Raw genomic sequence first — 25,920 nt, forward strand, 5'->3', positions numbered from 1 at the left:
TCACTGCCAACTAAGCTAAGAAAGAGCTCTCCATTTCTCCCACTTGGATCTCTCCGCCTTCTCGACGGACTTCTCGAGAGTGAACCTCTCAATCCCTAGTTTTTCTCCAAATCCCTCTCCAATTCCTCCTCTTTCTCAATCCTAGATCCCACCATGCAAGCCTCTCTTTCCCTCTCCTGCGCCTCCCCGGTGATCTCTGCGAAATCCAATCCGGCGCTCGGGTCCTTCTCAAAATCCTCGGCTCTGCGCTTTTGCGGGCTTAAGCGAGAGGTTCTAGGGTTTCGATCGGTTAAGTCGGTTGGATTGGGGAGGATTCAGAGGTCCGTTTCGCGGACGGTGACTGCTGCCCTTTCCGGCAACGGTAGTGCTTCCAAGGGTTTTGATTATGATTTGGTGATTATTGGTGCTGGAGTCGGTGGCCATGGTGCTGCTCTTCACGCTGTTGAGGAGGTACTTGATTTTCATTTTCTAAAAGAGAGATGTGAAGACTTTATGTGGCAAAATTTTTTTTGATTTGGGGATGTTTGCAAGTTTTCATTTCTTTGGTTTTGTCGATTTCTTTTTATCATTGGGTATTGTGCACATTAAGGTAAACCAAGTGAAAGTTATTTGTTGCTTGATTTATTGAGAAAAGATTATTCCTTTTCAGTTAATATAGCAAGAGCTTTATTGTATAATATTTTCAGTTACTTCTCTGTTGATCCGTGTCTCTTGATGTTTTTCATTTTATTTATGTAGGTTTTTTATGCCGGTATAGTTGTGCGTCCTACCTGTCCAATTGATAATATGTAATTATTCATGTGTTTCCCTTTGGGTTTCTTCTAAAATGGATTCTTGTTCTTTCCAAGAGCATTATGGATATAATTCAGTTTCTTGCATTTGCCTGAATGAGGTTGCAGATTTCTTGTTGATGGTAGTGCAGGTTTGGCTTTTGTGCCTTGAATTTCCAACATTTGATTATTTATCAACGGTCTAGATGGCATGTAGGTTCCTGTTCCGGTTGTTGATTTTTGGAATGTTAATTGCTACCTCATAGTTGTCTTTAGTTTGGTTTTTTATATATATAAATGACTTTTTTTTTAACCTTGGGTCTTCTTTTATTGCTTCTTCCACTCTCATTTACTACACAAAATGCTCTACCCTATCTTACACTTCTTTCTCATGAAGAGTCAAGAATAAGTCTAAGCGACATTTTGTTCTGATTAGTATTATCTCATCGTTGGGATGTTATTGGAGGAACTTGTGTGAACAGAGGTTGTGTTCCATCCAAAGCTCTTCTAGCGGTGAGTGGTAGGATGCGTGAGCTTCAAAGTGAGCATCACTTGAAGGCATTGGGTTTACAGGTAATGGGAGCTTTATTTCCTCTGCAAGACTGCAACTAGTTCATGTGTTCAAAGTAAATATATATTCTGAAAGTTTGTTTTGTTTTGATGCATTACTTGTTGTGAAGGATCTCATGTTTGCTTTAACTTCCTTCAATAATATGCTACACTATCTATTGTGTTAAACATTCTTTGTGCTAATCTTATTTTCTTACTTTTTACTCTGCTGGCGATGTTAGACATGTTTTTGGCCTTGGCTTCCTTTTTCTAATATATATTGTACGGTAGGGGATTCTGTTTTTATTTGATTTTTAGGAAATGTCATTGCTTTTAAGAAGTTGCTCCTCTCATGATGACACATTATTGCTTTCAGGTTTCATCTGCTGGTTATGACAGACAAGGAGTGGCCGATCATGAAAATAATCTTGCCTAAAAAATTCATAGTAATTTGACAAACTCGTTGAAAGCTTTAGGCGTTGGCATACTGAGCGGTGTTGGTTCTATTGTGGTATGTAAGCCATTGATAGTATTTTACTTTCCTGTATATGAATGTAAAGTTATCAAAGGTATCAACATCTGATTGGTTGCTCATTAGCAACCAGGGCATTATATATTTGAGATGAGAAAAGAGCCAATCTGCATGTGAGTAAATGGCTGGAGACATTTAACCCACCACAAAAATCCATGCTAGAGGGTGTCATGTCTTCCTGGTCAATTTTCATTAATAAGCGACTAATTATTATGCTTTTCAATGTATTGCTTATATTGTTGATGTTTGCCTATGCAGGGCCCCCAAAAGGTGAAATATGGAAAAGCTGGGTTTCCAGAAACTGAAATAACTGCTAAAGACATTATTATTGCAACTGGGTCTGTTCCTTTCATTTCCAATGGCATTGAAGTCGATGGTAACACAAATTACTACTGTTAAATTCAGATTTCTTATGGTGTGTACGTCTCTTGTAGTGTTAATGATTTAAAACCTTATGAAATTACGTTTCACAAGGAAAACTGTTTTTATGAGTTATCATGCACTTAAACTGGAATGGGTAGGTATTGGATAGCTATAGTTAGAAGTGGTTATATTGGACTTGAATTTAGTGATGTCTACACTTCTCTTGGAAGTGAGGTATTCATTAAAATAAACCTGATGCTTCAATGGATGGGATATTTTCTACCAAAAATATCTAGGATTGAGAATACTCCTGCCCATTTTATCTTAGTGATTGAAACAGATAGCTCCAGAGATCTCAGAGTCTAGTTTCAGTTTAAGTTGGGAAAAGCTTTTAAATAGATATGTTGGACTTTTTACCTGATTTATTCTAGAATATATGCACCTCTTCTTTGGTTTCTGTTGATTGTTTTTTAATCTTGTTCTTCTTATTTTCATTGATTTTTTTTCCCTCAACAGGTCACTTTTGTGGAGGCCTTAGATCAACTGATGCCTGGTTTCGATTTTGAGATAGAGAAGTTGGCCCAGAGAATTCTTGTTAATCCTAGGAATATTAATTATCATACCGGAGTATTTACAAATAAGGTTGTTACTAGTTGTCCATTAACAGTTTACTGTTTGAAAGAATATGCACAATTTCATTGTTTTTTTTTACTATTGGGTGGTTTTGTAGATTACACCAACAAATTATGGAAGACCTGTGCTTATAGAGCTTATAGATGCAAAGACAAAGGAGCCAAATGATACATTAGAGGTCATTTATTACTTGATGTCTTTCGATAATTTACAAACTATTCTTGAATGATTTTGAGCTTGTTTTCTTGTAAGATTTTGCATTGTTTCCAACTCTGCAGGTAGATGCAGCCCTTATGGCAACTGGAAGGGCTCCATTCACTAAGGAACTTGGCATAGAAAATGTTTGTAATTCAAGTTTAACCTTCTCATATCAACTTCTAGTTTGTGTTAAAAGCAGCAATTTGTTAAGTATGTTTGGCTTATCATATCCGATAAATGTAGTCACACAGTGCAGCTTCGTTCCAATTGATGATCATATGCAAGTATTAGATGCTAGTGGAAATCCAGTGAGTTGAAAGCTTTTGTTTATGTATTTGTAGTTGTGTATATTGTCTCTTAGTACTGTTTTATAAGAATTACGATTTTTTTTTTTGAAAAATGTGGATAAACCACAACTTTATTGAAATAGCAAAGGATATAATAGAACAGTCCTTTCACCAGAGGTGAGGAATAAAATTAAGTACAACATAACAACAGCGTATGAGAAAACAAGGAAAAGCCAAAGATAAAAGCTGGACAGACGAAAAACATCGTCTGGGTCATCAGGCCTGTCCAGTCCTACAGGTGTAGGGACTACTCCTGTGCTACATCTGGATCTTGATCGCCAGAATGAGTGGAGACTCTGCCACTAAGGAAATTGAGGGAGCGTTTGATTCGTAGGGATGCCTCGGAGAGAGATTGCTGGTTACGGTCGGAAGCTAAAGAAAACCAAGAAAGCAGCATGTTAGCAGATTTAAATAATAGTGTAGAACGGTAAAGCATTAAGTTGAAAAATACGGGTATTCCGTTCAATCCAGATATTCCATAAGATCGCGCGGGAGATGAAATCCCAGATGCATCGGAGTTGAAGATTAATGGATGGTAACTAGGTAGTCCAAAGCGAGGGGATAGATTGTGGAGGGAAGATTGTGTCAAAGAGTTGAAGAAAAAATGCCCATATTCGGTTTGAGAAGGTGCAATTAAGAAAAAGATGATCAAGGTCCTATGAGGCGTTGTGACATAAAACACAAGTATCAGAGGTGTTTTGAAAGTTGCACATTCTTTTGAAAAGATTTGTAAGAGTGAGAATTTTATCCTCTCCATGAAGCTGTAGAGAAAAGAGTTATTTTTGCTAGGATTACGAGTTTTCCGAAAATCGCGAGTAGAGTGGACTATGCAATCCACATCGATAAGGAATTTGTAAAAAGGATTTGACGATGAACTTCCCTCCGAACCCGCTTAGGAGAATCGTCCTGGTTTAATTTTATGCAAGACCGAAAGGGTAAAAGGGCGGGGATAACACTCGCCCAGAAGAAAGATTTGTTTCTGGGTGGAGTATGAAACAAAACTCCAGTTGGGCTTCTGTTTAGGTAGTTGATGTATATGATTTTGGCCCAACCACAATTTGGGTTGCAAGATAGTTTCCACCACCATTTCCTAAGCAAGGCTATATTAAAATCATGAAGATTGAGAATTCCCCAGCCACCCATGTCTTTGGGTCTAGTGATCCTATTCCAAGCAACCAACCTAATACCTTTGGAACCCAAATCAGGTCCTTTCCATAAGAAGTCTCTACGGATTTGATCAATATCTTTGATCACCGGTGGGTAGTTTGAATACCGAGCATCCGATGGACTCAAAACAGGTTGAGACACTCGAATTAATAAGAGTTAAAGCGACCACCCGAGGATAAGTAATTTGCTTTCTAAGGGGTGAGTCTAGAGCGCACCGCTCCAATGAGTTTATCCCAGTCTAGGCGTCTTGGCCTTTTTCCAGAAAGGGGGACCCCTAAATAGGTGATGGGTAAACAGTTTCTTGAGCAGTTAAGGATTCTGGCAGTTGAGGAATGTGGTTGGAAACCATAATTTGTGGAATACAAAACAGCTCTTTGAGAAATTAATTGACAGGCCAGAGGAACCTTCACATACATAAAGAATAAGCTTGATGATTCGGAGATCATCTTGACCCCCGGCAGAGAAAATTAACAGGTCATCAGCATATTGAAGGTGGCAGATGTTATCAAATTGGTTCAAAGGAACTCCCACGAGTTCTTTGGATCTAAGAGCATGAAAAAACATAGCGCTTAAAACATCAGCGGCCAAAGCAAATAGAAGAGGGTGATAGAGGATCACCTTGTTGCAATCCTCTTCTACATCGGATATACCCCTGGGTAGTACCATTGATGATGAATTGGGTCTTTGCAGAACAAAGAATAGTGCGAATCCAAGATAGCCATCTAGGTCCAAAACCTCTAGCAGCAAGGACATCAAGAAGGAAATTCCAATCAAGAGAGTCAAAGGCTTTAGCAAAGTCAACTTTGAAAACATAGCCAAGTGATTTCCGTTTTTGCAGATTGAAAATTACTTCTCGAGCTCCAATAATATTATCCACAATACATCTGCCCTTGATAAAGCCAGATTGGGAATCATCCACCAGGTTGCTAATCATTGAACTTAAGCGAGAGGCGAGAATCTTAGAAATGATTTTACAAGTGGAGTTTATTAGACTAATAGGATGATAGTCAGAGACCTCCCCTGGTGCATTGGTTTTTGCAATGAGAGTGATGTGAATCCAATTTAGACACTCGTAGTTGAGGGATCCGACATAGAAATCTTCAAAAAGTTTAACTAAAGTGTCCTGAAGGGTGGTCCAGTGTTTTTGGAAAAAGAAAATAGGAAATCCATCCGGACCAGGAGCTTTATCAGGATTTAAGTCAAAGACAGCTTGTTTTAGCTTATCTAAGGAGAAAGGGGATTCAAGATGAGAAAGATCAATTCTCTGTTTATAATCAAATAAGTGTTGCCAGTCAAGTAGAAACCTATTAGGTAGAGGAGAACTAAAGAGAGTATGATAATAATCATTGAAGATTCTACCAATTTGCACATTACCTTCAGTCTAGTGGCTGTTATGGCGAATGCGAGGGATATGATTTTTGTTTTTTCTGCCATTAGCAAATTGGTGAAAGAGTTTTGTGTTTAGATCCCCCTCTTTAAGCCAAGTGATTCTGGATCTCTGCTTCCAGTAAATTTTCTCATGATTTAGAATAGAGTAGAGCTCCGATCGGATTTGGGATAGGCGATTGGATTCATCCACCGAGAGAATTCTACTTTCGCCAATGGTGTCAAGGGAGTTTAATTCAGCTAGTAAATTTTTCTTAAAGAGATTTGAAGCACCAAAGGTATTCTTTGACCAAAGGTGAAGATTGGCTTTTAAATGAGCTAGTTTCTTTGATAGGATGTAAGCTTCGCAGCCATAAGGGCTAATTTCCATCCACCACTCCTGAATAAGGGATTCTAATTGAGGATTGGTGTACTAGAATTTCTCAACTCTAAAAAGTCGGGATCGCAAAAGATGATCTCCGAAATCGAGACAAATAGGAGAATGATCGGATCCAATTCTGGGGATAACAAGTTGAGAAGATCTAGGAAATAAGGAAGGCCAATTATGAGAGTACAAGAATCGGTCTAAACGAATCCAAATGGGATCAGCTTGACCATTGGTCCAGGTAAATTTTCTCCCGATAATGGGAGGGTCAATGAGATTAAGTTCGCAAAGTATGTTTTGAGAGAATGAGATGTCCCTAGGGTTGATAATACCATTGTTTTTATTATCGAGAGTGAAAACAGTATTGAAGTCTCCACAGATCACCCAAGGAATAGCGATGAGATTTCTTAAATGACGGAGTTCATTCCAGAAATCAGATCTAGTGGAACGAGAGTTTGGGCCATAAACACTAGTGCAAGCCCAGATAGTGTTGTTAACTCTATTGGAAAATTTAATAGTGATAGAGAATGATCGTTTATGAATTAGGGTTCCGAAAACTTGGGAGCTGTCCCAGGCAACAATAATACCTCTGACAATACCAAGTGCCGGAAAGAATCAAAGGTATCTAGGCGCTTACCACCAATCGATCTCCAGGTGGAACAATGGAGATCAAGAAGTTTGGATTCCTGAAGACAAGCTATGTCTACTTGTGAAGATAAAATGACATCTTTAACTAGGTGGCGTTTTGAGGGTCTGCCAAGACCTCTAACGTTCCAGCTTAGAATTTTCATAAGAAACAAGTAGATCTAGCAGTTTGATCTCGGAGGAGATCCAGGGCGATTAGAGGAAATAGAGGTTCTTTCTTTTTCAACGGAGCGAATTTTTTCTAGGCATTTGGATTTATGATTAGGAGATCCAAGGAATTTAATGCCACAAGAATTGCTATAATTAATAAGTTGAGCATCAGTCCAAGAAGAGAAAACTGAGTTAATGAGGTTAGGCGTACCTTCTCGTGGATCATCAGGTATTTTCTTCTTTGAAGATCTAGGCGGATGTGGGACAAAATCTGCTTCTTCATTCCAACACCCAGAAGGTTTCTTGGGCCTGTTGCTCCTTCTAATTTGCTTCGGTACAATTGGCTGTAAGTCTGGAATATTTCCCATTGTACCAGTTTCTTCTGAAGCAATATCAGCTGCGGTGGAGAAGGATAGAGCATCAAGCATCAGCTCATCTTCTGTGTCAGGTGGTTGTACAATTTGATCTGTGTGACTGAGATATTCATCTTCTAGAAGGATGTCATCATCAGCAATTTCATTCTCAAGAATGTCCTCATCATCGCCCCAATCAAGAAGTTCTTCATCAGAGAGATCCTCTAAAGAGACGTCTTGGGGTGAGGGGTCTTGAGTGTAGAATTTGTCCGAGTTGATACTTGGAATCAAGGTCCAGCCACCATGAATAAAAATCCATTTATACCCATCTGAAATTGGGATAGACGGGGGAAGAAGTTTCAAGTGATTGGGTAGATTCCCCTGTGTGGATGTGTCTGGTAGGATAGGGATCAGAGAATCATTTTTTGAAGAGGTGGAAGTGTTTCCAGGTTCAGAATTAGTTGATTTAATGGAATCCAAAATGGTTGGAGTAGGGAGCCTATCACGAGGCAACAGATTTTTAAGAGGAGGATGTGTTAAATCTGAAGATTGCTTATCTTGAGGCAAAAAATCATCAGTGGATTGCTTATCTAGAAGCATTAAATCATCAGTGAATGAGTGATCAATGATATGCGAATGTCGAGGCAAGCTCTCCGTTGTGGGAGAAGAAAGCTTATCACAAGGCACCTGATCCAAAATAATGGGAGAGATCTGATCAGAAATCGGATCCCGAGAATGTGAGTGAGTGGGATTCTCTTCTTGAGACTTGATCGTGGGATCATGTGAGGTAGCGCGGGAATCTAGGGAGATGTTCTCACCATGCAAGAGGGACGTATGCATGGTTCCAAATTGGATTTTGAAATCCCTATCTCGAGGCAAATTCACCGCCAAAGAACGACCAGTCATCCCTTTGCCACTGCATGGCAATAGTACATCTCCATCATCGGGTTTCTTGCGAGAAACCGATGAAGAACCAATGTATCCGGTCAGCTTCAGATCACCGGAGGGTTTTGGGTTAGCTCCTAGAGAATTACAACAATCAATCCTCGTCGGATGGCCAAGACCAGAGTTATGCTCAATGGTCTCGCCGGGATTATCATCGACGGGAGATTGTAAAAGAGTCCATTTACCTTTGTCAGCTTTGGATGAACGAAGAGAGCTGCGGGGTAGTGGAGCCGAAGGTGGAGAGTTGGAATTATCCGGCGCTGTTTGAGAGGATTTATGGGTTCACCGGGCCCTGAACAATCTTCGATTGAAGCACATGAATCCCATCGTCTTCTAGTTTCACTCTGAAGCTTCGAACGCCAACATCCACAATGAGAGAAGAAGGATTGGCCTCCAAGGACGGAGGCGAATGTGCCATAGCAGCAGCATAAGATACGCCTTCCCTCATTGGGGAAGCTTTGAAATCCAGACAGGTGGAAGAACATTGTGGGTTAGTGGTAAGATCTGGCCTAGAAGATCCAGAGTTTGCAACGAAAGAGCGAGCACCCCTTCTAGATCCACCACGGTAATCCCCGGGCCACGAGCTCCTCTGCGAAAGTACCGAGAGCTACCATGACCATCGTAAGCACCACCAGAGCCATCGCAAAAGCTTCCAAGGAATCTCATATCCGCGCAGGAAATCGATGATCCTCACCACCGTTCCAAGAAGCATTTTTTTACAGGGATTGATCCTCACCGCCGATGATCCACTTCTGCTTCTCTCGCACTCTTTTCTCTTTCTCTCTCCTTCGCGGAGATGTATCAATGGAGGAAGAGTTCCATCTCCGTCGAGATCACCGAAACCATCCAGTCGCTGCTCTAGCAACCGAATCATGGGATTTAGGAATGGGAGAGATTGTAATGGTTATTCTCTATGTCAATGTGTTATTTATCTATCCTCATCCTTGTTTTTTTTTGGAAAAGGAGCTACAAAGTAGCTATTTATTAGAGAAAACAAAGATTACAAGAGTAAAGGAAAGAACACAACATACAAGGAAGAAAAAAACAAGATAAAAAAGATCCAACTGTTAAAAAGAAAAACATGGGTCATCCACTTTTTGTTGTGACTACATAACATTAAGAACCATGGCTCATCCACTTTTTTAAAAAGAAAAAAAAGTATAGTTATATGGTATAGATTTGTTATGTTTAAATATTTTATGCTCACAATACATTATGATAATCATGACTATCAAGAGTGTAGGCATTAATGCATTATCAGGGCCTCTACCAAGGGAGCTTGGAAACTTGGAGAATTTGATTGTACTTTAAGAACTTATTACTTCTTTTACTTTCAAAGCAAAGTATATATCTACAAATAAACAAGTTGTACTTATTCTTCATTATTATTTTTATGAAAAAAGTGGATAAACCAGTTTGTTGATTGTCTTTATTTTGATTTGGTTATGGATGCAAGTTACTAAAACAGGCAGAGACTCATTCTTAATATTAGTCTCTTGGTGGCAGAAATGTCCCTTCCAAACAGAGATAAGAAATGTATTAAAGGTTGGATCTTATTCTGCTTTTGTAGGGGGATAGGTACAAATAAATTTAATGGTTCACTTCCTTCAGAGCTTGGAAACCTGACCAACCTACAACAAGTGTAAGGCATGTTTTCTTTTTTACTTGTAAAATATTCTCTGTTAATCATTAGTCAAGTCAAATTAGCGTTTGTATAACTGATACTTGATGCGCATATACATATTCAAGTACGTGGATAGTTGCAGAGCAAGTGGTGAGATCCCCTCAAATCTAGCCAACCGCAAGAAACTAACTATCTTGTAAGTTTTTATTACTTTGTATGGATATGTATAAATTGATGAATTACTATTGTCGAACTTTTTAAATTTGTTTTCAGGTGGGCATCTGACAATAACTTCACTCGCAGAATTCCAGATTTCATTGGGAGTTGGACAAATCTAATAACTTTGTAAGGTTATTCTTTTATCATGTCCTAAATTTAAATGTCAGATAAATATATATATATATATATATATATATATATATATATATATATATATATTTGGGATGCCATTTTATTTAGTCTATTATTTGAGTTCTTTATTTGGTAATTGTTTGTGTGAATCACATGGAGAGATGTGGCGAAACTAGAAGCCCTCCACAATCCATGTAAACTGTAGCGATCTCAAGATAAGAAATTTAGGATTAGAGGAGATACGGGGCGAAGATAAAGAGTTAAGGAAGTCAAGAGATAAGGAAAGATAAGGAGAGATAAGAAGATAAGAAGTATAGAATGATAATGAAGTTGTTCGTGCCTTCATCTCTTGACTGGTTCCATTTAAATATATCATAACCAACTTGGCGGCTGTTGCCTTACATAACATGCTATCCTTAACCATAGGTTAAGGTTACATTAAGTCACTACTATCTCATGCACCAACTTCTATCTCATGCACCAACTCCCACGTTCTTTCACGTGATAAACTGCATTAATTCCCAGGCATTTTCACATCACGTATTCTCGAAAGAGGGTGACGTTTGTCATGACGCGATTGTTTCGTCTGGGTCTTTCAATATTCTTTGTCTTCTCCTTGTCTGCCATCATCGGGTCCTCATCATCTCTGTTGACCGCGACATGTGCCCTCCCTTCGACAACCACCTTGTCCTCAAGGTGAAGATGAGGAAAATTCCGGTGAAGGTCCGCTTCGGTTTCCCATGTAGCATCGATGGCACCCTAATTTTCCCATCGGATTAAAAATTGTCGGAGATGTTGGCCTTGGCGAAGAATGAATATGGAATTAATGACCTCAGCGGGCTGAGAGATGGGTCTGTTATCTTGAAAAACGGATGGAAGAGGAAGTTGTTGGACCGATGGGTCGCCGAGACATATTTTGAGTTTGGAGACGTGGAAGACGTCGTGTAATTGGGCTGTATCGGGTAAGGCCAAGCGATAAGCGACCAGACCAATTTTTTGTAGAATTTTAAAAGGTCCAAAGAACCTTTTGGAGAGCTTGTGGGTTGAGTGTCCGGTGAGCGACTTTTGCCGATACGGTTGGAGTTTGAGGAAGATCCAGTCACCTTCGTGAAAGGATATATCGATACGCTTAGCGTCGGCCTGGTTTTTCATCCGAGTTTGTGCTCGGAGGAGGTTGTCTTTGAGAGTGTTGATAGTATGTGTCCGATCTGGGAGAAGAGTATCTATAGCCTCAACTGGGGAACTGCCGGCCATATAATCAAGGAGAGTGGGAGGTGCTTGACCAAATACTGCTTTGAAAGGAGTCATTTGTAAGGATGAGTGCCATGCTGTGTTGTAATGATATTCGGCCCAGTGAAGAAGTCGTTGCCAATAGCGAGGGTGATCATCAGTGAAGCATTTGTAAATAATCTTCCAAATATCAGTTGAGAATTTCGGTTTTGCCATCGGTCTGTGGGTGGTAAGCGCTGCTCATGGACAATTGGGTGCCTTGCAATTGAAACAATTCTTGCCAAAATTGGCTGAGAAACAATGGATCTCGATCAGATACCAGGGAGGTTGGTATGCCATGAAGGCGGACAATATCCCGAATGAAGACTTCGGCAACAAGGGTAGCAGTGAAGTGGGTCGGCAAGGCAGAGAAATGAGCTTGTTTAGTCAGGAGATCAACGACCACAAGGATGACTGTCTTGCCTGAGGAAGAGGGAAGATGTGTGATAAAATCCATGGAAGCAGCTTCCCAGATTTTTCCTGGGATTTGGAGTGGCTGGAGAAGTCCTTGCGGGCCATGGTTGAAGGGTTTGACCTTTTGATAAATGTGTCTGTTATTGATGAAATCTCGGACGTCCTTCTTGAGGTTAGGCCAGGTGAAGGTGATGGCAATGCGGTGGTATGTTCGTCTTATGCCAGTGTTCCCCCGACCAATGTGTTATGGTATTAGGAGATAAGGAGTTGTTGAAGAACGGTGTTGTTTGGTACAAGGACCCGACCTTAGAAGATGATAATGTTATTTCTGATAGAGTAATCCGGGTTGTCTTCGGGTTGTTGTTGAATGGATGATAACAGGTTGTGCATGGAAGTATCTGCTTGGTATGCATGATGTAATGCCCCCCATAATGCTGGGAGGGGTCTTGTGACATTCATAGAAAAAAACTGGGGATTGAAGTCATTCGGAATGTGAGAGAGAGAGCATCGGTGGTTTGGTTAGTGTTGCTGGGTTTGTAAAGAATGTGAAATTCATAACCAAAAAGCTTGATGAGCCACTTGTGTTGCTCGAGAGTTTGTATTGTTTGATACATCATGGAACGCAAGCTTTGATGGTCGGTGTAAATCACAAAAGGTCGGCCAAGTAGGTATTGTCGCCACCGACAGACGGCTTCAGTAATGGCATACATCTCGCGTGCATAGGCCGATGAAGCTCATAGTCATGGTGTCAATGATTTACTAAAATTGGCAACTGGGTGTTGGCCTTGTAGCAGCACAACCCCTACTCTCGTGGGTCGAGGTGTCTGGTTTGTAGTTCAAATTGCTGGTCAAACCTGGGAAGTTGCAGCACAGGAGTTGTTGTCAATGCAGTCTTCAGTGCATCAAAAGCCATGGTAGCCTCCATGGTCCAAACAAAGGCAGTTTTTCGAAGTAAGTCGGTCAACGGGCTCGCAAGGCTTGCATAATTGGGAACAAACCTACGATAGTATCCCGTTAAACCGAGGAAGCCGCGCAAACCACGCACGGTAGTTGGAAGAGGCCATTGCTGAACAGCGAGGATCTTATCAGGATCGACTTTGACACCAGCACCAGAGATCCGATGACCCAAGTTGGAGATGGTAGGGTATGCGAATGCACACTTGTTGAGTTTTGCAGCTAATCGGTGGCGCCGGAATGTCTCAAAAACGGTTTGTAGGTGACGTAAGTGGTCTTCCCAATTGGAGCTATACACCAAGATGTCATCGAAGAAGACCAAGATGAATTTCCTCATTACCGGCCGGAAAATAGCATTCATTAGAGCTTGAAACGTCGAAGGGGCGTTAGAGCAATCCGAAGGGCATAACGAGAAACTCGTAGTGCTCCTCGTGAGTCTGAAATGCTATTTTTTCAATATCAGTGGGGTGGATGCACACCTGGTGGTAACCGGAACGTAGGTCCAGTTTGGAGAAGATAGTGGCTCCAGCTAGCTCGTCGAGTAACTCCTCAACCGTTGGGATGGAAAAACGGTCCCGGATGGTAACAGCATTGAGCGCCCTATAATCGACGCAGAAGCGCCAAGAACCGTCTTTTTTCTTGACTAAGATCACCGGAGAAGAATAGGGACTAGTGCTAGGCCTGATGATGCCGTCTTTGAGCATGTCGCCCACCAAACGCTCGATCTCGGTCTTCTGAAAGTAAGGATAGCGATAAGGACGAACGTTGACGGGGGTGGTACCTGGTTTTACTGGTATCCGGTGGTCAAAGGCTCGGCACGGTGGAAGACTTGTAGGCATAGCGAAAATATCATCATAAGTCATTAGTAATGACTGGAGGTTTTTGGAAAAAGAAGGGGGTGCGGATGCGTTTTCGTGACTGCAGTTAAGTTTGTGATGAGGTGAGTCAAGAGTCACTGAAAGATGGTAGTATTGACTTTCGGTTTGACTGTGGATATGTTTCTTCAAGGCAACTGACGATATAGAAGTAGCAATAGGGTTTCGTAATCCTTGAAGACGTAGACGGGATCCCTGATATTCAAACTCCATCCATAGTTGATGGTAATCAAATAGAGTAGGACCCAAATAAGATAACCAGTGAACTCCCAATACCACATCGGCACCGAAAACTGGTAAGAGAAGGAGATCCACTGTGAAGACGGCATTTCCCATTTGGAGAGGCACTTGAGTGCAAGTTCCCCCACATTGCATTTCATCACCATTGCCTACAGTGATCTTCATATATGGAGAAGGTTGTACAGCGAGACCGAGGTAGTGCGCCCACCTTGTTTGAATAAAGTTGTTGGTTGATCCTCCATCTATCAACACGATGACTTCGTGTCCATGGATCTTGCTAGGAATTTTGAGGGTGCACGGTACTGTCATCCCCGTAAGAGCGTGGAAGGAGAGGCAAGGAACCTCTTTAGGATGGAGATTTTTTGGAGGAGGGTTAGGTTCTTCCTGTATTGGTGGTGGTTCTGGATCAGTGGTCTTATCCAGCTGCTGATCGTCGTTATCCATAAGAAGGCAAAGGAACTGAGATGGGTTGCATCTATGTCCTTTAGTGAATGGAGAGTCACAGTTATAACATAAGCCTCGGTCGCGTCTGGCGGCCATCTCAGTTGGTGTGAGTCGCTTAATAGGGATTGACTGACTTGTAGTATTTGTTCGGAGATGTGTTGGAGGAGCACAAGGCGTGGTGGAAGCTAGTAATGGCGGTCGAGAGGGAAAACGTAGTGATCCCGATGAAAACCTTGCCGCGCTGCATTTATCTTCGACCAATTTGGCCATGCCGATGGCATCATGAAGTGACTCAGGTTGGAGAAGAGATAATTCACGTTGTATGTCATCCCGTAAGCCAGATAAGAAGCAGTTAAGAAGACTGCAAGTACTCAAGCCTGTGACCCGGGTCGATAAAGACTCAAACTCGGTGAGGTATGCGGTAACAGAGGTGTGTTGTTTGAGCTTGAACAAACGAGCTCCTGGTTGATAAACTTGGATGGCCCAAACCGTATCTCGACGAGCTTAATAAATGTCGCTTATGTAGACAACTGGTTTGTAGAAGAAAGCCAGTGGTACCATTGTAGTGCAGTGCCGGTCATGTAGAAAGCGGCTATATAGATCTTGTGATCCTCAGGTGTGGCATGGAAGGTGTAAAATTGCTTAATCTGGAACACCCAAGAGTGGACATTATCTCCAGAAAATAAAGGTATTTCAAGTTTGGGTGGACGAGGCATCTTTGGGGAAGAAGAAGTAGCAGAAGAGGCCATCGTCGTTATAGTTAATGTCCCGATACTAGGTAGCGGGGGAGGGTAATAATGGTGGCTGGTTGGCACGTCCAGTTTGGTGAGCTTGAGCATCATGTCGGACATGACCGTTTGTTGAGCTACTAATGACTTCTGGAGTGCTTTGAAGAGTTCGGAGTGTTGTTGGATGGAGGCGGAGAAGTTATCCATGCGGGGAAAGCATGGAGTCTTATGTCTCATGGATGTGAGATAGTTGATCTTCCAGTGCCCAAGATCGCGTTGTCATTCCTTCCATGAAGACTCAATGAAAGCACCAGTGTAGCGATCTCAAGATAAGAAATTTAGGATTAGAGGATATACGGGGCGAAGATAAAGAGTTAAGGAAAGCAAGAGATAAGGAAAGATAAGGAGAGATAAGAAGATAAGAAGTAGAGAATGATAATGAAGGGGTTCGTGCCTTCATCTCTTGACTGGTTCCATTTAAATATATCATAACCAACTTGGCAGCTGTTGCCTTACATAACACGCTATCCTTAACCATAGGTTAAGGTTACATTAAGTCACTACTATCTCATGCACCAACTCCCACGTTCCTTCACGTGATAAACTGCATTAATTCCCAGGCCTTTTCACATCACGTATTCTCGAAAGCGGGTGGCGTTTGTCATGACGCGATTGGTTCGTCTGGGTCTTTCAACATTCTTTGTCTTCTCCTTGTCTGCCATCATCGGGTCCTCATCATCTCTGTTGACCGCGACATAAACTTTGAAATGGCCACCAATCTTTGATTTTCTTAACATCATCTGATTTCTATAAATAGTACTATATTACCTTAAAGAACTCTGGAGTAGCATAATAAGATATTTCCTCAAGTATTTCATTTGTGAATCTTATACCATTTCTATATTGCAATTATCTGTTTGATGCTTCACAAATGATGTTTTATCTGTAACGCTTAAACAGGGTAATGCAAGGGAACTCTTTCCAAGGTCCAATGCCTTCAAGCTTTGCTAATATCAAGAAATTGGTTGATTTGTAAGTCTTCAGCCTTGCCTAGTTTCTTCATGATCATCTTGTTTTGGCTTACTGATTCCATCCACTGCATCTTTCTCAAGCATTTTGGTTATTGATCAGTATGACAAGCACTGATACATGTATGATACAGAAGTTTTTTGGGGTATCTTAAGTTCAGGATCTTATTCACACTTGTTTCTTATTCACATTTGTTTCTTAATCGGATGTTCTCATGACAGTGTTTGGGGTAATTAACATTAGAGGACCCTAGTGAAAGTCATGAATATGTAATTATCTGAAATATAAAAATAATTAAAATTTGATTTCTAATTCATTATTTTTAACCGGTCGACTGTAATTAAATATTTGATAAGAAAAAAAATTCCCCACAAAATATCATTCAGTGTTAATTTTTAAAAACAAACTCTCTTTATTCGTTATTTTTCATTAAAAAACATTAATTATTATTTTTTATTTTTTTCATCTAAAACATAAAAAAGAATAAAAGGGAAAATTATATATATATATATATATATATATATATATATATATATATATATATTAGGGTCTTAATCTAATCCACCTTTAATTTTCTATCTAAATATCTCTAATAAGTTTTTTTTTTCCAAAAGCCAATATACGTTTGTTCGTGATGCAAATATTTGAAATTATTTTTATTTTTATTTTTTTTTTTGAGAAAAGGCGACAAGCGCCAGAACCCAGGGACGAACACGTGAGGGAGCAACGCTCACCACTGAACCGTGCCCTCACCTTGTGCGAGACGGGGATTGAACTTGGGGAGCCACGCTCGACACTCGAGGCGAACACCCTACGCAAGGGACCCGATGCCAATAGACCAAATGGTCGTTGGCTATTTGAAATTATTATTGACCGTTTGGATATGTGATTTTAAAAAATAAGTATTTGTTATAAAAAAATCAAAACACTTCCATTTTTTATAAATTATTCATTTTATAAAATACATAGTTTAATTTCTCTTTAGAAACATCACAAAAAAATAATTGGTGTATAATTTTCATATTTTAAGAATTTTTTTCAGGAATTATTTGGATTGTTTGGAACATGCTGCTTGGAAAAATAATCGAAAAATTAGGACAGAAGGGCAATGGAAAGGACACATTACAGAAACATTCCTGATGTTTATTTATTTTCTTTTTCAACTTTTATCAAATAAGAAATAAGAATTTTGGTGACTTATGGGGGTGATTTGTAAATAGCGTAACTATATATGACCAAGGATGAATAGAGAGAAAAAGAAAAGAAAGAAAGGAGAGAGGGGAGGAAGCAGCCGTCGTCTCGTGTTCCAAAATTAAGGTTTGATCTTTTTCCCCTAATTCTTCCTCAGCTCCTCTAATCGGTTTTTCTTCTTCTTTGTTATCGATTGATATGTAGACTTTTGCGAATAATCCATTTCAGGGTTTCCATCTCGATCCTCATTTTATGTTTTAGGGTTTCGATTGGTTTCATAGATTTGTAGATCTCAAGGAGGTCATCCTTTGATGAATTTAATCACTACTTGCTGTCAATTTGATAACTTGATTCCCCTTTTTTTCTTCCTATTGAAAGGCATAAGAAATTTTGTTGATTTTAGTTGTTAGATCCAAAGCACAGTTGTTATAATCTGTATGTTTTTATACTGATTTTATTTGCTAGCGTCGTGCTGATTGTGGAATTATTTATTCAGGGAGTTAACTTGGTTTGTACTGATTGTTGAACTCCTGCTGATTGTTTTGCACTCGTTTTTCATTTTTTTAGGGGTATAGCTTTTATATGTTTATGCACACTATCCCCGTACCTCCTTGCTAGATGGAGCCTTGTGCCCTTGCTTGCTTATTAAGCATGAGCTTGTTTATATAAAATGACATTTTATATGTTCTAAATAGTGCGATGATTTTGTTTGTTTAATAGAAGGTTAAACTTTTGATACTGCTTATATGACATGTATTATTTTCCTTAGTCCACAGCCATGTTTTTAAGTAAAGAATTTAGATTAGTAATATTTTCCTTAGTCAACAGCCTCATTAACACCTTCATATAATACAATTCCAAATGTCTTAAACAGTGGACAAGACCAAAACACACACATATAGATATGACAAGTTGACAAAGGCTATCATTTTAGCATTACTTTAAGGTAACAAAGTCTAGCTGAAATGGGTACCAAATTAAGTGCAAAAAATGACCCTCTTTGTTTCAACTAACAAACATTAATATTAGGGTTTGCCTTGTAGCTTTCCTTTGCTGGGCTAAAACCCTAATCTCATATCAGGATATTTCATGTGTATATATATATTAATATATATATATATATATATATAGTGTAATCACATAAGGTTAGATGACCCAGTGTGGAACATGTTTCTAATCTCTTCATTTTTAGTAAATCAGTACTGACTAATTTCAATAACAACAATCATGCACACTAATAAAATGTAATTTCATCCAAAGATTCAAAAATCTTATGTGTGACACTCCGAAGCAATATTTTTACATATTAGTCCTATTAATTATTATTCTATTGTAAGAAGGTAGGGTTAGACCATGAGTGGCATTATCTATCTCCACGTATAGGTTTTTCTTCTTACTGTATTGGGGATCAAAGAATTTCAAAAACATTTGTGATGATATATATATATATATATTATTATTATTATTATTATTAGCATTACAGCCTTCAGCAAAGACCACGCTTCTGCAACTCCCGCAAACGCGAACAATATCCATTCATTGAGGTTTTCTACGATCGGAAGCAGGTGGATGTTACTTTAATGTGTTTCTTGGGTTCATTTGAGTATAGTTTAACAGTATAACTCATGTTTTCCCCTTCTATTTTTCTTTTTGATCAGGAACCTGACCAGGGAAATGATATAATTACTTCCTCTGTCAAGGCTTTGCCTGTAAGTTTTCAGTCATGTTCTTTTCTTTTTCGTCACTAGTGTTCTATCTTTTATCTGCAACTTATTACCTTGTGTGTGTAACTTGTGAATTTGAATATGCTATGCAGATTAGATGCTCTTGTTTCATATAGCCCTTTTTGTTTTCTTTCTTTTTGCAGTTTGAAGATGATGCAAGTCTGGATGGATTTAAAAAGTTCTTCAAGCGACACGGGATCCAGACATCTGCATCAACCTCTGATTAGTCCCATTGAGATCCTGAAGCATCCTAGCCTCCGCAATTCCAACAATCATGAGTGCTGCCATTGTCCTAGCCCCTGCAGAAGACTCTTTGACCGTCTCGTCAGTCTCTTTCCCTAATCCATTGGTGTCGAGAATCAGCTCCAGTGCAGCTTTTGAGGCCTAATCAAGTGCTGGATTTTAGACAATTCATGTTTAGATGATTAAATATATGAACATTCTTACAGCTTTCCAATAGTAGCATACAATGAATTATGTTGGTGATGTTAAATTAAAAAGTGCACTGAAGGTAGAAACTCACTAAAAACTGTTGCCAGTTTGGTTCCCTCTTTTGTCATGCTTATCAATGTTCTTACACCTTAACGTTTTCTCTTGCATGCTCACTTATTTGACGCTTTGACTTGTTTTATGTTGTTGAATAATTAAGTATGAAGAAAGCATATTGCTGCTTTGTGCCCTTTTTGTATAAATTCCTTTTTCATTTTGTAATTTCTTTTTTTATTAATTTATAAAACTACCTTTTATCACATGGGCCTTGTTGTCAATGCAGATCATGTATTTTGATAAAGTGTTCAAGTATGAGGTAAAGATGATTGGTTATATTGGCATATGATTACCAAAAATGGCTGTGTGATTCAAGATATGCTGGAATTCAACTAGAAAAATTAGGCTTTCATCTTGAATTTAACGCATAGCCTGGTTTAGGCATTAGAATTCCAGCCTTAGGTTTTGATGTTATACTCATTTTTCTTAAATGCAAAATGGCTCATCCTTTGTGTTTTATTACTCTGTCTCAATTCTTGGGTTGATATGAAAATGTTGTGCTATGTAGTAATGTGGTGACTATTTTATTTTATTTTTGGTTTTTTTGAGTTTAAACTTGAAAGTGGTGGCAAGATCACCTACAGAATCAAACTTCAAAGCTATCGCTTAAGGATTGTGTGAGGTACTATATCTGAAGATTATCCCTGATGACTTGAGAACTATGTGAGTCAGCAATCAATATTTTGTTCATATTCTTGTACAACATGAAATGGCAAAGCATATTGAAATTGATAGACATTTTGGAGGGAGCATTCATGTGTATGTCCTATGTTCCATTAGAGTATCAGTTAATTGATGTTCTAAAATAAGGGCTGAATAGTACAAGTTTATATGATCTTGTATACAAGCTGGGAATGGAAAGCATATGTTCCTCCCTCATCTTGAAGGGGTAGTGTCACGGGGTTAATGTCCTATAATAGGAAAAAAGGCTAGAACTGTTAGAAAGATAGGCTTGAAGCCCGCCTAAATAAAAAGATAGAACTAATTCCTTAAATGAAGGGGTTCAATTAGTAAGTTTTTTAGTTTAGGAGTAATTTAGTTTTCTATCAGGGGTGAATTAGTTTTCTATTTTTTCTCTTGTAAATACTATATAAGACTGTCATATTAATTAAAAACAACTGAAGAATTCAGAATTCTCTTTCCTGTCTCATATTTTTTTCTTCATTTATTAATTTATTTTATTTTACAAAAGCTAATTTCTGGAACAATCCTATTCATTGTGGTTGGTTTTTTTTTTTACACTTGTGTATTGCTGAAACTTGTGCTATTAGCAAGCATGCAATAATATGATCAATTTTTTGGTGAATACATAGCATGATATTTTTCATGTCCTTTAAATCTATCGTCTCTATCTTGGGTAGAATAAGCAAAATGTTTAACTTTCTTCGAAACTAAGTGTATTTTTATTTTTTTTTTCAAGTGTTTCTACTTTGATTAAAAGGAATGATATTGCTTGTTGTTTGTTGAATTATTCTATGATAACTACTGGTCCATTAAGCTCCAAACATGGATGTTATAAGTATTTCTTGGAAATGCAATGCTTCTATAATTATTTATTGGAGAAAACAGTAACTTTGATATTAGCCAATTTTAGCTCAAGAATTGAAAACTATATCAGACAATCTTAGCGGAAGCGGTGAATTTTTGTTGGTTTTTAATGTAAGTTATGATCAACTTTATATGTACTCGTATGTTATTTGAATAATTATCTCCATTCATAATTCTGGTGACCTTATGCCAACAACAAACATGTTTTATGGTGTTTAATGCTGACGTGGATTGGCATTATATGACAAGCCTAGTGGTGTCATGGCAAAAGGTTGATGACGTGGCAGGTGATGACTCATCAAAGAAGAGGTGAATAGGATGATGATGTGGCAAAAGATGTTTGTCATGACATATGATGAATATCATGGTGGAGATTTAATGAAAATCAAGGTTGAAGATTTTATTTAGTAGAATATTCCTCTCAATGCAATCATGTGATGATAAAGTATTTTTGGAAAGTGCATTAAGACTATAGGATCTCTTCAAGAAAAGTAAGTTTTATTTTAGGTATGATTGTCTATCCTTGGTAAGATCCGGGATATCAATCCATATCTTTGATAGAACTCCTTTTTAGAAAGATCTATTTGAAGAGAGGAATATTCTATTATTGGTAAGAGATCAAGATCATGAAGATTATATGAAGATATTAGAAGATACAAGTTCTACTTGGTATGAAGACACAAAGATTTAGTTTGGTGTGAAGCTATTTGGAGACACAAACTAAATAAGGTAAAGGCATACCAAGGAGATCATCAAGACCATATTTAGCATCACTATTGAAGAAAGATCCAAGAGCTATCTATGGGCAGAATTATTCATGGAGACTAGTCATGTGAGGATATTGATTGAAGATTGCATGTGATATGATTAGAGATTTGGAGATCTAAGCATGGATGATTGAAGATCATGCTTGAAGATATTGAAGGCTAAACTTGGATGAAGATGAGATCAAGTTTAGTAATAAAATTTCCATGAGTCAATAAAGAGCATGCCAAATGCCCTTCTTTGGCATCTTTAAGTTAACTTATTTTAAATAAAACCAATTCCAATAAATATCTCAAACCGTGATCCTGATCATAGTGCGCTGCTCAGCTCTCTGCCTTAAATGTCAAAACCTACTATCAGCCCTTATTCCAAATATGCAACTTAGGTTTTAACCCGATTGGAGAGTCTCAATAATTTCTATTGGGCACTTAACTTTCTGTCTAATCACTACTAACCCTCTAAGTCTAGACATGACTTCTAAACTTAGGTTTAGATCACAACCCGTGATCTCTACCAACCAGGGATATCTCAACCTACAGCTCTGATACCAAAAGATGTCACACCCACCCCTTCTACCGAGGTAAATGTGGCACCCATCAGTTAAAATTCCCTTTTAACTGAAAATTGACACCCTGTTTTAAAACAAAATTAAACTTACAAATCACAATCTACACTTTACACCAACTATAGGTTCAAATACATAAATATAGCAAATATAATTACTCTAATTTGCGGGTACAACCGCTACAAGATCACGACACCAATAACAAGAAAGAAAGAGGGACCCACTGCAGTCCTGGACTCAATCCTGACTAGCTCTATACTCGATCAGGCAATCTAGGTTCTTGCTCCTGCAACTACAACACATTCAGTTGGTCGGTAGTGGCTCAATAATTTTAATAATTAAATATAGTGCACATAAAGCATATAAGTATCAATTTCCCCAAATAATTTTCCCAAGTCTCACAAATACCAGAAATCTAGCAAAATACAAGTTTTAAAGAGCTTTTTGAAAACATGAAATCATCACAAATCAACATAAAATCAATTTTTCAAGAAATCCAAATTGTTATGAGAGACTACCCTCCTAAAAGCGGCAGCTGGGCTTCGCCCCCTCATCACAACCCAAAATAACACGTAATATAAAAACCGTCCTCAAATCAACAACATGAAAAACTCTCCCTGACTTAGCCGCCGTTGCGACTAGGTTGGGAGTTGCCAAGGTCTTCATAACCTTGACGTTGGCCCACCGGTCCCATGTGGTGACCCCGGGATCCCGATGTATCATCCAATCAGGGCTCTACGCTCCCACCTGATCTGGACAAATCAACACTCAGGTCCACCACGCCACCTCTAAAGGCTGGCCCATGGGAACCCACTACTGTAGTAGTTGGGCCTTAGCTTGCCGTCGCCATCCAAACCATCATGTAGATACATCAATAATACAAATTGTATAAATCATATCACAGGGTCCTTATCCAGGACAAGCATTTACATATCGGAAATAAACATTATTTTTCACAAAGCCAATGTCAAAAGTATAACAATGCATAATACCAGTAAAATCCAGATCCATGATACTATTCCTATACCATGAATAAAAAAACCAAATATTGCCGGTAAAACATTTTAATATGCTCACATAGTTTCACAAATCATTCCAAATCAAAGCATGTATAACCATCAAAAATAAATACATGAACCGAATAATTAAATCACATATACATGTATTTTCACTATTTGCAAATATGTATAATTATACCAAACTGATTTATAAATATGATTGTCATGGGGCACTGACGGCAAATACATGTAAGTATATTTTAGCATTATACGCACTTAAACATGATAAGATTAAATACTTAAACCATTATTTCCAAAATACTAGCCATTAAATAATTATTTCAAAATAATAATAATTTCAAAATAGAAATATTTAATCAATTATTTAAAATAATAATCACTACCAACTCACCTGGTCTCCTTTGGGTTTCCCGCTAGACCTGGAACTCCCTCCAAAGCCTAATCAATACCTAACAGAATAATATAATAAAAATAAATTTCACATTAATACCCAAAAGAAAATACAAAAACCAGTAATTGACTCTCTAATTGGGCCCACTTATTCTAATCGGTTAAAACTCGACCTTGCATAGTTAAATCGGTCTCCAATTGCATTTAAACCAACTCAATTTAGACTAAACCATTCTGAACCAATCTGAACCGACTTTAATTCCACTGAACCAAGCTCAATTTCACTGAACCAAGTTTAATTAAACCAACCAGCCTTGAACCAACTAAGGTAGCGTTTGGTTGGATGTAATTCTAAATGCAGTGGATTTCTAGTTACAATGTAACTGGAAATACTTAGCTTTCAAAATACAGTGCAGTCAAATCTTGTGTTTGGTTGAATGTAACTGGAATTACTGTATTATAAGATTTTATTTTTGTTTGGAAGGATTTGTAAATATGGAATTGGAAAATATGTGTATAAGTGTATGGATATGTCTGTGTATATGCATATATACATATATATATATATATACATATATATTTATATATATACGTATATATATGTATTTATATATGTAAACATACTATATATAGGTATATGTGTATGTGTATATGTATATGTGTATATGTATGTGTGTATGTGTGTATGTATATGTATGTATGTATACATATATGTATATATGTATATGTGATATATGTATATATGTATATGTGTGTATATGTATATGTATAGATTTATGTATGTATATGTATGTGTATATGTATAGATTTTTGTATATATATATATATATATATATATATGTATATATACATATGCATATATACTGGTTTTGAACTCCCGGGATTTGGTTTTACGGTCATTTTGACCGTAAACCAAAATCCCTCAATGATGGGATTTCAAAAACATATGAAAAATGAAATACATCAAAACAAACACCGGATTTTAAAAAGGTAAGGGATTTGGAGTTACATGTAACTCCAAATCCTTTGAAACAAACACTACCTAAATTTTTATACAAAATTTCCTGGATCAACTTGGTTCAACCAAACCCAAATTCTGGTTCAGCCCAAAGCCTTAGCCCAAATCAACTGAACCAAACCCAAACCATCTCAACTTGATTTGATCAAACCTAGACCAAATCAATTCAATTAAACCCAACCACTCCAATTCTCATCCAAAACCAAGTCCAAATTAACTTCAACTCCAATCCAAACTAAATGAACTTGACTAGACCAAATCACATCTTCCTCATTTGATTTGATCAAGTCCAATTCAACCAATTCAAACCCAACTCAATCAAATCAATTCAACTCAACCAAATCAATTCTAACTTGGTTTGATCCAACCAAATCAATTTGGCTAAACCCAACCAATTTCAATTCAACCATCATCATTAGCAACTTAATCATCATAATCATCAACTTAATCAACCAAACTAAACCCTAACCTCGTTGCTACAGTAAATCCGGCAAACACCTCCACCATTCCAAGCAATTTCATCACAAATACAATGGTTTTTCAACACAAAATTCATATCACAACAACAACTTTCTCATTCTCATCAATATATATTCAAATCTATCATCATTTTCATTAAATCCAACCATATATACTTATATATATATATATATATATATATATACATGAAAAATACATCAAGGAAAGCTCTTACCAATCGAGGTCATCGCTCCGCCGAGCTTCCTCCGGCGATCTCCAATCCTCCACCTCAAACTTTCCATTTTTATTCTTATTTCTTCATTTTTCAATTTTTTTTTTTAGTCTCTCTCTCGGGTTACTGTAGC

At 38.1% G+C, this 25,920-nt stretch overlaps 2 protein-coding genes, 1 long non-coding RNA gene and 1 pseudogene across 4 annotated transcripts; 3 read left to right on the top strand and 1 right to left on the bottom strand.

Moving 5' to 3' along the window:
• On the top strand, nucleotides 1-1,198 carry LOC120263967 (dihydrolipoyl dehydrogenase 1, chloroplastic-like). 2 transcript variants are annotated; one of them, XM_039271947.1, is made up of 2 exons: nucleotides 1-450; nucleotides 923-1,198. In XM_039271947.1, the coding sequence occupies exons 1-2, from the start codon at nucleotides 154-156 to the stop codon at nucleotides 974-976; spliced, it is 351 nt and encodes a 116-aa protein (XP_039127881.1). In that variant the 5' UTR covers nucleotides 1-153; the 3' UTR covers nucleotides 977-1,198. The 2 variants fall into 2 exon arrangements, with proteins under 2 accessions (XP_039127881.1, XP_039127882.1); XM_039271948.1 differs by having other exon boundaries at nucleotides 3-450; nucleotides 900-926.
• An 8-nt stretch (nucleotides 1,199-1,206) lies between these two features.
• LOC120263968 lies at nucleotides 1,207-3,466 on the top strand (annotated as a pseudogene).
• Nucleotides 3,467-12,862: 9,396 nt separating this feature from the next.
• On the bottom strand, nucleotides 12,863-13,351 carry LOC120263274 (uncharacterized mitochondrial protein AtMg00860-like). Its single transcript, XM_039271140.1, has one exon. The coding sequence runs from the start codon at nucleotides 13,349-13,351 to the stop codon at nucleotides 12,863-12,865; it is 489 nt and encodes a 162-aa protein (XP_039127074.1).
• A 4,208-nt stretch (nucleotides 13,352-17,559) lies between these two features.
• On the top strand, nucleotides 17,560-19,792 carry LOC120262899. Its single transcript, XR_005537009.1, has 4 exons — nucleotides 17,560-17,647; nucleotides 18,997-19,086; nucleotides 19,180-19,230; nucleotides 19,389-19,792. It is a non-coding gene; the product is annotated as an uncharacterized LOC120262899 (long non-coding RNA).
• The last annotated feature ends 6,128 nt before the right edge of the window (nucleotides 19,793-25,920 follow it).

This window comes from Dioscorea cayenensis, chromosome 6 (genome assembly GCF_009730915.1).
Source record: "Dioscorea cayenensis subsp. rotundata cultivar TDr96_F1 chromosome 6, TDr96_F1_v2_PseudoChromosome.rev07_lg8_w22 25.fasta, whole genome shotgun sequence".
NCBI lineage: Eukaryota > Viridiplantae > Streptophyta > Magnoliopsida > Dioscoreales > Dioscoreaceae > Dioscorea > Dioscorea cayenensis.